Source organism: Microcaecilia unicolor, chromosome 7, assembly GCF_901765095.1.
Source record: "Microcaecilia unicolor chromosome 7, aMicUni1.1, whole genome shotgun sequence".
Lineage (NCBI taxonomy): Eukaryota > Metazoa > Chordata > Amphibia > Gymnophiona > Siphonopidae > Microcaecilia > Microcaecilia unicolor.
In genome coordinates, this window is record NC_044037.1 from 178,548,301 (window position 1) to 178,564,127 (window position 15,827).

The window sequence follows — 15,827 nt, forward strand, 5'->3', positions numbered from 1 at the left end:
ACAGAAGGACCTTACAAGACTGGGAGACTGGCCGGCTAAATGGCAGATGACGTTTAATGTGAGCAAGTGCAAGGTGATGCATGTGGAAAAAAAGAACCCGAATTATAGCTACGTCATGCAAGGTTCCACGTTAGGAGTTACGGACCAAGAAAGGGATCTGGGTGTCGTCGTCGATAATACACTGAAACCTTCTGCTCAATGTGGTGCTGCGGCTCGGAAAGCGAATAGAATATTGGGTATTATTAGGAAAGGTATGGAAAACAGGTGTGAGGATGTTATAATGCCGTTATATCGCTCCATGGTGCGACCGCACCTTGAGTATTGTGTCCAATTCTGGTCGCCGCATCTCAAGAAAGATATATAGTGGATTTGGAAAAGGTGCAACGAAGGGCGACTAAAATGATAGCAGGGATGGGACGACTTCCCTATGAAGAAAGACTAAGGAGGCTAGGGCTTTTCAGCTTGGAGAAGAGACGGCTGAGGGGAGACATGATAGAGGTATATGAAATAATGAGTGGAGTGGAACAGGTGGATGTGAAGCATCTGTTCACGCTTTCCAAAAATACTAGGACTAGGGGGCATGCGATGAAACTACAGTGTAGTAAATTGAAAACAAATCGGAGAAATTTTTCTTCACCCAACGCGTAATTTAACTCTGGAATTCGTTGCCGGAGAGCGTGGTGAAGGCGGTTAGCTTGGCAGAGTTAAAAAGGGGTTAGACGGTTTCCTAAAGGACAAGTCCATAAACAACTACTAAATGGATTTGGGAAAAATCCACAATTCCAGGAATAACATGTATAGAATGTTTGTACGTTTGGGAAGCTTGCCAGGTGCTCTTGGCCTGGATTGGCCGCTGTCGTGGACAGGATGCTGGGCTCGATGGACCCTTGGTCTTTTCCCAGTGTGGCATTACTTATGTACTTATGTACTAAAAGGGGCATGGCTACGAGCAGGGAAATGGGCATTTTGTGGGAATTCCAAAATGTATGCGCATAGAGATAGAATTATGGCCCAGTGCGAGTAAATCTATGCGTAGGGATTTATGCCACATTTTCATTGGTATAAATGGAGGCTTGTAGTATTAGGAACTGGGATATCAACTAAGCGTATTCTATATAACATGCCTAAAGCTAGGCACCGTTTATAGAATACACTTAGTTGAAATTTTTACTTTTGTGGATTTTTTTAGGTGCCTTATATAGAATCTGGCCCTTGTGTGGTCTTTTACTAAGGTGTGCTATCGTTTATCTCCAGCTAATTTTTAGCGTGAACTAAAAATGCTAGCGCACCTTAGTAAAACACCCCATTAATAAATGGGCCCCTAAATAAATTTATCTCATTTAATGGTCTTGATTCTCCTTTACAAAGCTAAGACATAATGCTGTCAATGCCTGCTTGCTCCCCATCTGCTCGCTATATGGTGCTGCCGTCACCACCGTGGAAGGAATCGGAAACACAAAAACCAGGATCCATCCGGTTCAGGTAAAAACATATTGTCCTGTTTGTATCTTCTGTATTAATGATGTAATGTAGATCTCTAGACGTTGTATCAGTTTTGCTGTTGAGTTTGTGTTGCATATGGGCTTAAAAAATAAGAACATAAAATATGCTATAATATATCAGTCCAAAAGGTCCATCAATCCAGCATCCTGTATCCAGGTCCATGTCCAAGGTACCCAGCTGGACTCCAAACAGTACATTTAGGGGCTCTTTTACTAAGCCACATAGGCACGTATGTGTGTCCTACACATGTCAATTTTGAACTTCCGCCCGGCTACCGCATGGCCCAGGCAGTAATTTCACTTTTTACGCGCATCCACTAAGAGTGTCGGAAATTTTCCAGCGCATGGTGCTAACCAGCATTGTACGTGTGAGACTTTACCACTAGGTCAATGGGAGGCGAAAGGTCTCAGACCCAAAATGAATACACGCCAATTTTTATTTTGCTATACGTCGATTTTCGGCCCTCAAAAAATACCTTTTTTGCAGGCGCACTGAAAAATGAACCTGCACGTGTCCAATACATGCGTCCACACCAGTGTAGGCCACTTTTCAGTGCACCTTAGTAAAAGGACCCACTAATTTCCTAGTGTTTATATTCATCCCTGTCTCCTCATTTAGGTCTACTTCCCATTTTCTGAAAGAATATTTTTGGCTTTTGCTGACTGTTTCACTTCACCATTAAACCATGCTGGCAGTTATTTGATACGCTTCAACCTTTTTCATTTTTTTTAATTGCACTTATAATTGTACATACAAGTGCCAACTTGAAAAAAAGCACACAAAGCAATTATAATCACCCAACAATATATCCAGCAATCAAAAAAGGAAAAAAAATATGCTACATATTCTACAAACGGAGGAGAAAAGCCAAAAGGAAAAACTCCCTGAAACCACAGGCTACTAAATAATCATCAATAAATATAAAAGGCGAGTGTCGTACTCACTCGCAAATGCGCAGTAGAGACCTTCTCTGCCCCGCCCCCGCGTCAATACGTGATGACGGGGGCGGATCAGAGAGGGTCTGTACTGCGCATTTGCGAGGAAGGGACACCGCCGTCGCTAACGCTCCCCCCACCCGGAGTCGCCACCGCCACCCACCCTCCACCCGGTCGTGCCCTCGCTCCGCTACTGAAACAGCGAGGGTCCGGGAACGCAGCACTGAGCTCTGCTGAGCTGCCGTTGGCCTTCCTTCTTCTTCTCTGCCTGTGTCCCGCCCTCGACGATGTTGCGTCACACGAGGGCGGGACAGGCAGAGAAGAAGAAGGAACTTGGAAGGCCGATGTCGGCTATTCAGCAGAGCTCAGTGCTGCGTTCTCGGACCCTCGCTGTTTCAGTAGCGGAGCGAGGGCCCGACCGGGTGGAGGGTGGGTGGCGACGACGGCTCCGGGGGGTGCGAATTCAGAGAAGGAGGGGCAGCGGTGAACTCGGCGGCGCGGGGGGGGGGCCTTTCAACCCCCCCCCTTCCTATAATAGCCCGTTTTTACGGGCTCAAAGGCTAGTAAAACATAAAAAGGAAAGGCTATACTGAAGAAAATAGAAAAAGTATATCAGTCTAAGCATTATTCTCCAGTTACATCTTCAGCCTCAACATCTTAAGCCTATGAAGAGAGGCTGAGAAGGCTAGGGCTTTTCAGCTTGGAGAAGAGACAGCTGAGGGGAGATATGATAGAAGTGTATAAAATAATGAGTGGAATGGATCGGGTGGATGTGAAGCGACTGTTCACGCTATCCAAAAATAGTAGGACTAGAGGGCATGAGTTGAAGCTACAGTGTGGTAAATTTAAAACGAATCGGAGAAAATTTTTCTTCACCCAACGTGTAATTAGACTCTTGAATTCGTTGCCGGAGAACGTGGTACGGGCGGTTAGCTTGACGGAGTTTAAAAAGGGGTTAGATAGATTCCTAAAGGACAAGTCCATAGACCGCTATTAAATGGACTTGGAAAAATTCCGCATTTTTAGGTATAACTTGTCTGGAATGTTTTTACGTTTGGGGAGCGTGCCAGGTGCCCTTGACCTGGATTGGCCACTGTCGGTGACAGGATGCTGGGCTAGATGGACCTTTGGTCTTTCCCAGTATGGCACTACTTATGTACTTATGAGTAGAAAGCATCTGTTTCTTAGAGTCTATAAGAAATTGTAGTTGGTCAGAATCGGAAAAGGTATATCTTGTTGAGGAAATCACAACCAAACATTTGCAAGGAAAATGCAAATGGAATGTTCCACCAAAAGATTGGGGGGCTCATTTACTAAGCTGTGCTAAAAAGTGGCCTACATTATCAGTAGTACAGGGCTTTCCTTCACACCAGTGGCGTACCAAGGGGGGGCGGTGGGGGCGGTCCGCCCCGGGTGCGTGCCGCTGAGGGGGTGCCTCGGCGCGCGCCTGTTGCCCTGTCTCCAAGTTCGCAATTCGCATGTGTTCACTGCTCCCTCTGAGTCTGCCCCGGAACAGGTTACTTCCTGTTCCAGGGCAAACTCAGAGGGAGCAGTGAACACATGCGAATTGCGAACTCAGAGACAGGGCAACAGGCGCGCACCGTGGCACTCCCCCCAGCGGCGTGCACCCGGGGGGGTGTCATTTCACCGGGGGGGGGGGTCGTGCTGCACCTGGGGGGGCGCATCGGCAATGCGCCCCGGGTGTCAGCTAGGGTCGGAACGCCACTACTTCACACTAAGGTCACTTTTAGCATGGCTGTAAAGTAGCTGCATTTCCCATTTTCCGTATTAATAGCCATGCGCTAATTTCCCAATTAGCACATGGCATGTAACATGGGAGCCCTTACCATCCCCTATTTACTTAAGAACAAGAGTAGCCAAACTGGGTCAGACCAATGGTCCATCTAGCCCAGTATCCTGTTTTCCAAACAGTGGCCAAGCCAGGTCACAAGTACCTGGCAGAAACCCAAATAGTGGCAACACTCTATACTATAAATCCCAGGGCAAGCAGTTGCTTCCCATGTCTGTCTCAATAGCAGACTATAGACTTTTCCTCCAGGAATTTAACCAAACCTTTTTTAAACCCATGTACACTAACCGCTGTTATCACATTCTCCGGCAAAGAGTTCCAGAGCTTAACTATTCGTTGAGTGAACAAATATTTCCTCCTATTTGTTTTACAAGTATTTCCATGTAACTTCCTTGAGTGTCCCCTATTCTTTGTACTTTTGGAACGAGTGAAAAATTGATTTACTTCTACTCGTTCTACACCACTCAGGATTTTGTAGACCTCAGTCATATCTCCCCTCATCCGTCTCTTTTCCAAACTGAAGAGCCCTTAAGCCTTTCCTCATACGAGAGGAGTTTCATCCCCTTTATCATTTAGTCAGTAAGGGCTCCCATGCTAACCATGCGCTAATCGGTTAGCATGCAGCAATACAGCTGCACTGATTAGCACAAGCATTCCTACTCTCCACCCCCAAACACATCCCCAGTGCTAAAAAATATTTTCTATTTTTTAGCCTGTGGGTCAAGGGTGTAGCCAGATTTCAACTAGAGGGGGGGGGTCATAGACCAAGGTGGGGGGGCATATTTTGGCCTGCCTTCCTGCTGCTGCCCTCCCGCTGCCACCTCTGCCTCCCCATGCCACCGCTTCTGCCTCCCCACAGCTGCCGCTTCTCCCCCCACTGCCGCTTCTGCCTCCCTGCTGCCGCTGGAAGGTACCTTGTCTGCCACCACCGCTCCCACTCCCCCACTTCATCACTGGAAGGTACCTTGGCTAAAGCATTTGTCCTGTTATGCTCTTACATTGCCTGGCACCCTGTAATTGTAATTTGAGTCACAAATTGAGAAGAGTGAGGTCTGGCAGTCCACCAGACCGAAGCAGATAGATGAAGTAGGATATTTTGTGCAATGATGATTGATGTTCAAGTGTACAAAGATCTACAAGCCCTGTTTACTATAGGTGCACTAGCATTTTTAGCATGCGCTAAAATTAGCAAGTGCTAAATGCTAGAGACACTCATATATTCCTATGGGTGTCTCTAGAGTTAGCACGCACTAAATTTTAGTGTGCACTAAAAATGCTAGCGCACCTATAGCACAGCTTAGTAAACAGGGCCCTAAGTCTGGCAAACAATGTCAATTTAAAAGTGTCTCTTCATGCCTTTCATCTGGTGTGGTTTATTTACTACAGTGCCCTTGTGGGATTTTGTATATAGGACAAACCTCTAGAGCAGGGGTTCTCAATCTAGTCCTCAGGACACACCTAGCCAGTCAGGTTTTCTGGATACCCACAGTGAATAGGCATGAAATCGATCTGCATATCCTACCTCAATTGAATGCAAATTTATCCTATGCATATTCATTATGGGTATGCTGAAAACCTGACTTGCTAGGTGTCTCCCAAGGACTGGGTTGAGAACCCCTGCTCTAGAGCTTTGAAAGTGAGACTCACAAAACAACATCATTGTGTTAAAGCTAAGAAAACTTCAGAACCCCTGGTGACACATTGTATAGAGAAAAATCATGTATTTGACTCTTTTCAATGTATAGTATTAGAGCAAATACAACTTACTGGACAAAAAGGAAACATTCAACGATATCTCTGCCAGTGTAAACAAAAGTGGGTATTTTAATTTTGAAACTGTCATCACTCGAGGTTTGAATATTATGATTGAATGAGCAGCTTCCTTTTGATTGGCTCCCCTGTTTCTTCAGGGAGAGTGGGATTTGATGATGTCATTTGCTTCAAATTCTTGGCATCTCCTAGCTGGCAGCCATTTTGTAGCCTCTTGAGTTAAGCCATGTGAGAACAGTGGAAGAATCCCCTGATGCAGCTCCTAGTGAAACAGGGATTCCCTGTCGGAATTGATGACATTTGGCTCAGAAATTAGAAGCTCACAGCATGGAGGCTTTATTGGACATAAAATGTCAAGATAAGTGATTGTATAATCTGTTACAAGCAGTGATTAAGTCTATTAAATTTTCTTCTGTTCAGTTTTTTTCTTTTTTTTAAGTCCAAGAAACTTTATTAATTTCTAAATTTAAAATATATGAACTATAAGACAAGGAACTGTAAGAAACATGAACACAAGTGCAATACCAATGATATAGATAACACTGGCATAGATTGAATATCAGGATTATAGAACAATATAAAAATGAGACTTTGATTATCTAACATTAGGAGCAATTCAACAGATTAGCTGTATGAATTTATCCTTGCTGTACCTTATTTCAGTTTTGTGCCTGTGTGTGTTTTTGTCTGGCAGCCTTTTCTGATTTTGGGTGTTACATTTTGTTCTGTTCCCACATCTAAGATTAGATTGTAAACCGCTTAGACATTCTTTGATGGGCGGGATAGAAAGTCCCTAATAAACGTGGAAACTTAGAGCAGGCTGCCTGCAAATTTCTGCAGCGTTTTTTACTCCTTTTTGCTGAACTCTTATTTCCTGCTCCAGCTCAGGAACTCAGACCTTCTGGAATCAGAACATTCCAGAGATTTGGGGAAGTATTTAGAGGGGGCATGTATGCAAGGGTGGAGTTTGAATCTCTAAAAGGGTGGTCACTGGTGGCAGAAGTAAACTCCCCCCAAAGTAATTCAAACTCCTTGATTAGTGCCAAATTTTTCTTTGGTCATCTCCTGCCTTAGACATCTGAAGAGGGAGAGCCTCTTTATTATTCCTGCCATGCCTGAAGCAGCACAGTGAGGGTCCTTTTACTAAGCCGTGGCTAAAGGTGGCCTGCGATAGTGTTGGCGCATTATTTGGGTGCACGCCGGGCCAGCTTTTACTGCGGCTGGGAAAAGGGGCTTATTTTCAATGGGCCAGGAAAAGGGCCTGCGGTAAAATTGAAACCAGCATGCACCTGAGCCCTTAACGCCATCCATTGATCTAGCGGTAAGGGCTCACACGCTACACATGCGGTGACCAGTCAGCACACGCCAACTGCCGATTAACGCTGGAAACGCCGCATGCGATAGGAAATAAAAAATGTATTTGTCCCGCGGGATGGGTGCATGCCAAATCCAAAATTACCAGCAGGGGGCATGCTAGCCTGGCGGTAATCTCGTTTTAGCATGCGCTGCACACACACAGAGCCTACAGCACCTTTGTAAAAGGCCCCTGATTTAGGAACCAGCCTGTCATACCTTAACAGTTGGCAACTAAGGCACTTGTCATAAATGAGCAAAGGTTCACAAAGAGTTTTAGGGACAAGTATCAGAACATGGCAGCTGCTGGCTTGATTCTGTGAGAAGGAACGGGAACCTTCTCATCCATATGAAGTCTCTGACAGAGGAGAGAGATAATGATTTGGGAACTTGCTGAGACATCCAGTCACCTTGTTACAATCGGAGGCTGAGGGGGCTATAAGTAAACCTTGCAAGATCTGATTGTATGCAGGCTACAGAGCCTTAAAGTCTGACTGCAGGGAAATTTCAACAAGTCTGCTGTATCTATTCTATCAAGACACTGAAGTGTGCAGGTGAAGTGTGAAGACAGAAGTGTTCATTATAAGATAAAAATCATACCATCAAGGGTTGACTAGAACTGTAAATAACATTTCTAATGTATTAAAGTGCTAGAGAGAAGAAGGAGAAAATGATGTAAACAAGTTGGCCACCTGTAAATTGAAGATTGTTATTTTTTTGCTTCGTCAGCTGGAGTCAAAGTAAAGCTTTGATTGGTTCAAGTGACAATGGGTGTGGACTGAGGGCCAGATGCTCAAAGCTTACTGTGCTTGCAACGTTTGCTTTAGACAGATTGTAGCATGTGTACAGCAAACGTTATTGAGCGTCTGCATCCCTAGCAGCTACTAACCAGAGGCGTAGCCAAGGGTGGGCCCAGGCCCACCACTAACAGCACACCTATAGCCCCACCAGCCAAAAACTCCCAACAACTGTCCTTCCTGCATACCTTATAAATAGCAGATCTTCACCTGCAACGAGCAGCGACTGATACATACTGTTCGCACTGGCCCTACAGCCTTCCCTCTGATATATTCCCACCTATGTGGAAACAGGAAGTTGCATCAGAGGGAAGGTTGTGAGGCCAACATGAGCAGTGTGTATTAGTTGCTGCTCACTGCTGGTGAAAATCTGCTACTTAAAAGGTATGTGGGGGAGGGGGGATGTTTGAGAGACCATATGGCATGCAGGCGATAGAGGGAGAAATCAAATCACTTGTGGGAAAGGGCAGAGTTCTTCTGCCCACCCAAAATTGGGTGTCTGGCTACGCCCCTGCTTCTAACAACCTTTTGCAAATGCACTACAATGAGCTCATTAATATTAAAATGAGCATTCCGAGCAGTGCACAGATATTTCCTTGCACTGAGCACCTACCTTTACCGTGCAAAATTTTACAGCAGGTCTGGAACTGTCCTTATGGGGAGCAGTCTGTACTGTATAAAGGAGGCACTCAGTGCACAGACCCTTGACCCCCCCCCCCCCCACCACCCCCAAAACTTTAAGGTATCCCTGGTAGTCCAGAGAACCCCCTCCTGACCTCCTAATGACATCCCTGGTGATCCAGTGAACCTCCCTCCCAGCAAAAAAAGAAATCTCCATAGTGGTCCAGTGGGCTCCCACTGACCTGACCCAACCTGGCGGGCCCTGGGCTGGACCCCCGGGTGGCCACGCAGGATTCCTTTCCACCCCTTTCCCAAGACCCTTCCACCTACCTTGACCATCTCCTCCTTCTTGCCTTGGGCTCACCCACTTCCAAAATGGTGGTGCCCAGCCCCTGTCTGGTGCATCTAGAAGGTGGCCAGCTGACTGAGGTTTTTCACCAGCAGTTTTCCTCCATCTAACTGGCAACATATCCTTTGTGATTGTACATACCCCTGATGCAGGCAATATTTTCTGAAACACAGTCGTGTCGGGTCACTTTATATATGTTACAGACGCTGATTGAAATACAGACTTTATGATTCTACAAGTTGGCTACATTTCTTCAGTTTTTGTTCTGCTTGACCTTCCTTGTGAGGTTCTGTCCTTCTTTGTTGCTTCACTTACTTCCTGCTTTCTTAAGGGCAGGATGCAGCAGTGAGCAGGCTCAAGGCTCGGTGGCAGATGACCTATGCGAATTGCTGCCGCTGCCAGTGATCTAGACAGAGAAAAGATTTATGGTAGATTGGGAGATGGGTATTGGATACAGCAGGAGTGCCGGACCTGAGACCAGAGAAGAGAGAGAGAGAGATGAAAAAGAGATGTTGGACAGTGACTGGGCAGGAGGGAGGAAAGAGAGATGGAAAGAGATATTGGAGCTAGAGGAGGAAGGGAAGGAGAGAAAGATACTGGACAATGGGAGGGAGGAAGGGAGGGAGGGAGGGAAGGAAGCCAGATGGAAGATGTTGGATCTGGGAACAGACAGGGGAGAGAGAGAGAGAGAGATTGAACAGTGGGACAGAGGGAGATATTGGGGGGGCATAGGGAAAGGACAGTGGCTGGGTGGGATGGAGGGAGGAAGAGATATTGGACACTGGTTGGACAGGAGGGAGGTAAGGAGGGAAGAGAGGCGAGATGATGGGACAAGGGGTAGAGGGAACATGAGACACATGCAGTAGCTTGTGGAGCCCAGGTTTCAAACAGCCAAAATTTCTGGATTTCCACGCAAAACATTTGAGTAGCCCTGATTTAACCCACATGTTCTACTGTTATGTTCATTGATTTAAAAGGCTGGTTTTAATTACCCCAAATTGATTCTAGAACTGATGAGTCTAGACAAGAATATATGGCAAGATTAAATGCTTCTGTGCTGTCAGCTTAGATAAAATGCATCTGCATAACCATGTTATTCCAGCACTGTGCAATTTTCACTGGCCTATCAGTTTCTTATGCAAGTTTCAGACTCTGCCTTTGATCTTTATATCCATAAATGATATAGGCCAGCAATATTTTCATGATTTTGCATTCTCTCTTTTCACGCCTTTTCACGGATGCTGTTGGTTACGATTTATACATTTACATGTTCCTGCAAGAATAAGATTTATTTATTTGTGACATTTATATCCCACATTATCCCAAACAAGTTTGAGTTCAATGTGGCTTACAATAAACAATATAGGATACATAACAAAGAATAATGCATAAGAAAGTAATTTGTTGTAAGAATCCAATTTTGTAATACAGTATCATAAACATACTGGAATAGCTATGGATGTTTAACATTTAGAAAATCTATTATGAATGAGAAATTGTGCATGAAGCAAAAAGAAAGTTAATGGTAAATAGAGTAATAACCAATTCAGGTAATAATTAATTGTTTGAGATATGGTTGTTTTCTGTAAGGGTTTGTTTGAATAGGAATGATTTGAGGATTTTTCGAAATCTAGTATATTCCTCTATATTTCTTATTTTGGGTGGTAAGGAGTTCCACCATTTGGTTCCTAGGTAACTGAAGTCTGCAGAGTAGACAGTTTTGTAGATCACGTTTTTGCAATTAGTGGAGTTTATGTTTAAATATATTTATTGGTGCAATGAGAAACAAACACAATATTGCCCTTGGAGGGATACTCCATACACCACTAAAGTCTTCTCATAATGATCGAATACAATACAGTGCAAATACATTTTAATTTTCCCCCCCCACCCCACCTTACCCCCATCCCCTTCCCCTTGAACAGCTCAACCCCCCCCCCCCCCAGACTCCTCCACTCTATGTCACACTTAAGAATTCAAAATTCTACTACGCGCTACTGCAGTCAATGAGTCCCAGAAAGGGGACCAAACTTGGCAAAGTCTATCTCCTTGTGGCGAGGAGAGGTCTTCTATTCCCCTACGCTCCAGTGCGCAGAGGTGTATCATATTAGATCGCCAGTGTTGTAGTGTAGGCGGGTCACCAGTTATCCACTGTTGAAGAATCGATTTCTTTCCAACCAAGACTGATTTTTTCAAGAAGCATTTAAGGCCCCGAGGAGCAAATGGTGACACTCTGAACACCTCAAATAGTTGAGATGGAGTTGGTTTCCAAACTACCCCCCATAGCCCAGACACATGCTGACTAACTTGGCGCCAAAACCCAAGGATCCTCGGACACCTCCAAAACATATGTCCTAGGTCAGCCGGGGATTGAGCGCACTTCTTGCATCTATCCTCCGTCCCCATTGTTGCCCTATATGCTCTATGGGGTGAAATATACATCCTCATCACAAATTTATAATGTGTTTCTTGCAACGTCACATTCTCCGTCAGCCTTTGGGTTCCCAAAAGACAAACCTTTACCGTTTCCATCTGGAGGTTCATCGCTAGCTCCTTATTCCAGCAATTGGTCAATTTACCATATTCCACCTCTCCCAGATGTTCCCGCAATGAAGCATGATAGTATTTGAGTGGGACCCTTAATTGTGCATCTAACCCCAATATGGTGACTAATTGTTCCCACACCTGCGTTGTCATAGTGGAAGCCGGCAGGGATCTCAGATAGTGCCGTAGCTGAAACATAGAAAAGAAATTGAGTCCCTTAACCCCATACTCCAACTGCAGTTCCTCAGAAGATTTCAGAGTGCCCTCCGCATTATATAACTGATATAGATATTGTAGATTTTTAGTGCCCCACCTGGCAAACTCCTCTGAACTGGTACCCGGTATGAAGTCTCTGTTACCCTGGATTGGCAGTAGCGGAGAGGACCCTGCGGACAAACCGTAAAACCTACAGACCCACCTCCAAGCTTTCCTCAGAGGCATAAGTATTGGTGCAAAAGCCGGCGGTGTCCGAAGTCTCCCCAGCGCCGCATGCAACCAGGCACTAAAGTGCTCCGGGGCAAACAGCTTCGTCTCAGCCCCCGTACATGAAAAGTAGGATGATCCCCGGAACCAATCTGTGAGATGGCGCATGTTACTGGCAATTGAAAAGAGTCTGATACTCAGCAGCCCCAGCCCCCCCCCTGTTCTTGGTAAAAAGAGCTGAGCCGCTCGCATACGCGACTTCTTACCCTGCCATATAAACTTTGCTACCAACCGTGTTACCCACTGGTCATCCTTTTGTGACAGACACAACGGCACCATTTGTAGCACGTAGGTCCACTTAGGCACCAATATCATGTTATATAATGCAATTCTACCCATGAGGGACAACGGAAGCGAGTGCCAGCCCTGCAGTGTGTGCCGTGTGCTATGCCGAAGCGGTTCAACATTCACATTATACAAATCAGATAAATCCGCAGGGATTAGTACTCCCAGATATTTTAAGGGCCCCTTAGACCAGGTAAGGGGAAATTCTCCCTCCCATGTCTCTCTAATCGAGCTCTGCACTGGGAACGCCACTGATTTCTGTAAGTTAAGGGTAAACCCCGAAAAGAAGCTAAATTCTCCAATAATATCCAGGAGGCACGGTAACGACCTGTAAGGGCTTGTCAGAGTCAGCAGAATATCGTCTGCGAATGCCAAAGTTTTTACTGATAGGGAGGACATCTCAACTCCCGCAACCCCCGGGTCTCTTTGAATCGTGCGCAATAAAGGTTCCAGATAAAGCAGAAACATCAACGGGGAAAGCGGACATCCCTGCCTTGTTCCCTTCGCTATCGGAAATGTGGCAGAACGGGTTCCATTTACTAATATAGCGGCCTGGGGATGAAAATAAAAGGCAGCAATCGCACGTGCAAACCAGCCCCTCAAACCCACGTAATCTAGAACTCCAAACAGGTAATCCCAGCGTACTTTATCGAACGCCTTCTCGGCGTCAAGGCTCACCAAAAGCAAAGGTCCTTGTGACATTTGACTATATGCTACAGCCATGCAAACTTTACGGACGTTAATAGAAGAGTGCCTACCCCTCACAAATCCCACCTGCCCCTCTCCCACCAATGTGGCCATGTGCGGGCTTAGCCTCTCTGCCAACACCCTAGCTAAAATTTTAAGATCAACATTAATGAGAGAAATCGGTCTGTATGATTCCGGACGTTCTGGGTCCTTCCCCGGCTTCGGTATCAAAGTGATCCACGCCTCATTGGAGTTCCGTGGAACCCCTCCTCCCTCCACCGAGGCTTCAAAAAAGGAAACCAGGGCGCCACACAATTGTGGCAACATACACTGGTAGTATTCTGTCGTGTACCCATCGGGACCCGGGGCCGTGCCCCTTTTTAATGCTTTGACTACTTTCTGAATTTCCTTAGCACTCAAAGGGGAGTTCAACCGATCTCTCACCTCCGCTGTTAGTTGTGGGATACCCGAATCTTCTAAATAGTCTACCAAATCAGGTCCACTCAGCTCGCCTGGATTACTATAAAGGGATGCATAAAAATCATGTAAAATCTGTACTATCCCCTCAGGCCGGGTTTCACGTGAGCCATCTGGCTTTATCAAAGATGGGATGAACCTATTTCCCCCCCAATTCCTTACTACTCTTGCCAGTAATTTCCCTGATTTATTGCCAAATCTATGAAAAGTAAATGATCGGTGGAACAGTTGTTTTTTAGTACGTTCATAGATAAGAGAATTCAGTGCCGCAAGTGCCGACACCATCTCTTCCCTACTTCTGGGTGAGGGGGCCGCCAAGTGTTTACGTTTTGCTATCTGGAATTTATGTTCCAACTGGACAATACCCTGTGCTAACCTCTTTGCCCGGGCACACATATAGGAGATGACCTCCCCCCTCATAACTGCTTTTGATGTTTCCCAATAGAGAAGGGCCTCATCCTCATGCTGCACATTAGTATCTGCAAACAACTGCCATCTCTGCCTAAGATGCTCTTGAAAGTGTACGTCCCCCACTAGGTATGATGGAAATTTCCACTGGTGTCCTCTAAGTCTACTCGCTCCTAGCTCCATATCCACCCATATCAATTAGTGGAGTTTAAAAAAGGTTTGGACGGCTTCCTAAAGGAAAAGTCCATAGACCATGGAAAATCCACTAATTCTGGGATAAGCAGTATAAAATGTTTTGTACTTTTTTAGGATCTTGCCAGGTATTTGTGACCTGGATTGGCCACTGTTGGAAACAGGATGCTGGGCTTGATGGACCTTTGGTCTTTCCCAGTATGGCAATACTTATGTACTTATGTAATTTGGGAGGTGTAGTCTGAGGTAGTTTCTTGCCTCATATTTAGAGTTGGCAATCAGTATCTGGAAAGGTGCAGATGATACCAAAAAGTGTAAGAGTCTATTTGGAATGTGATGCCACTTTCCACAGAGCCAGAAGCTGGATCTTGAATTATTCAGACTTTGAAGAAAACCTGATTTGCATGTGATATGTTGGTATAGCAAAAAGAGGGAACAAAGTACAAGCAAAGCTCCAATCAAAGAAAAAAGCACCAAGGGCCTTTAAAAAAAGGGGACACAGTTCTTTTATTGTCCATGTTAGATGCAATGCATACCATACTTGGGGAAGGGGATTGTTTTTTGGGGGAAGGGGGTACAAGGAGGAAAGGGGAGATAAGGTTGAGTTGAATTGCAGATTTATGGAAGATTTGTGTTACTACTAAGCTGTTGTTGTTGTGGTTGTTGTTTGTTAATTATTTACATTTATTGATAAAATAAATATAATTTTAAAAACTCACTGAAATATACTTTTTCTAAATACCGAAGTCCTAGTTATATACTGTATGTAATATAGCTTCATGAGTGTTCTGCCTTCTGTATCAACTCTTAAGTTTCTCCTCGCCTCTTAACTGTAGCAGATCTGGAAGACTGAATGTTTTTGAAACTAAGTAAAACCTATTTTCAATATATGTCCACAAAAAGACTTTTAAAAATAGCCTACTACTATTTTTTAAAATACCCTGCTCTTTAAATTGTACAGGAAAGAATTGCCAAAGCTTACGGCTCTCAGTGTGGTTTCTGCACACCTGGAATGGTGATGTCCATGTATACCTTACTGAGGAACCAGCCCGAGCCCACCATGGACCAGATATATGAGGCTCTGGGAGGTATGTATTAGGATTAGAGGTATCAGGAAAGTGAGATTTCCAGGTAATTTATTAATATACAACTGTATGTGAACATAAGAAAAGCTATGCTGAGTCAGACCAAGGACTATTGAACTCTACATCCTATCTTTGGCTGTGGTCACTCTGGGTTACAAATACCCAGAAGATACCAAAAGGAGACTCGGGGGCCCTTTTACTAAGGCAAGCCTAAAAGTGGCCTGCTCTGGTGTAGGTGCATGTTTTGGATGCGCACTGGTCCATTTCCTCAGCGTGCCTGGAAAAAAGGCATTTTTTCTTTATGCCTGAAAATGGACATGCGGCAAACTTAAAACCAGCGTGTGTCCATTTTTGGTCCGAGACCTTACCACCACTCATTGATTTAGTGCTAAGGTCTCACACATTAACCGAGCGGTAAGTGTTCAACGTGCGTAAACTGCCGATTACTGCTGGGTAAGCGCCATGTGGTAGAAAATAGAAAATATTTTCTATCGTGTGTTTTGGGTGCGTGCCAAAAATGGAATTGCT

General features: G+C 45.0%; 1 protein-coding gene across 1 annotated transcript in view; it reads left to right on the forward strand.

Annotated features, from left to right (window-relative positions):
- The window catches only part of LOC115474520 (aldehyde oxidase 1-like), a 235,978-nt gene that overhangs the window by 37,013 nt on the left and 183,138 nt on the right, over nt 1-15,827 (forward strand). The window contains exons 4-5 of the mRNA XM_030210009.1: nt 1,374-1,482; nt 15,176-15,302. Of these exons, the coding sequence (XP_030065869.1) occupies nt 1,374-1,482; nt 15,176-15,302 (236 nt within the window). The remainder of the gene's footprint in view (nt 1-1,373; nt 1,483-15,175; nt 15,303-15,827) is intronic.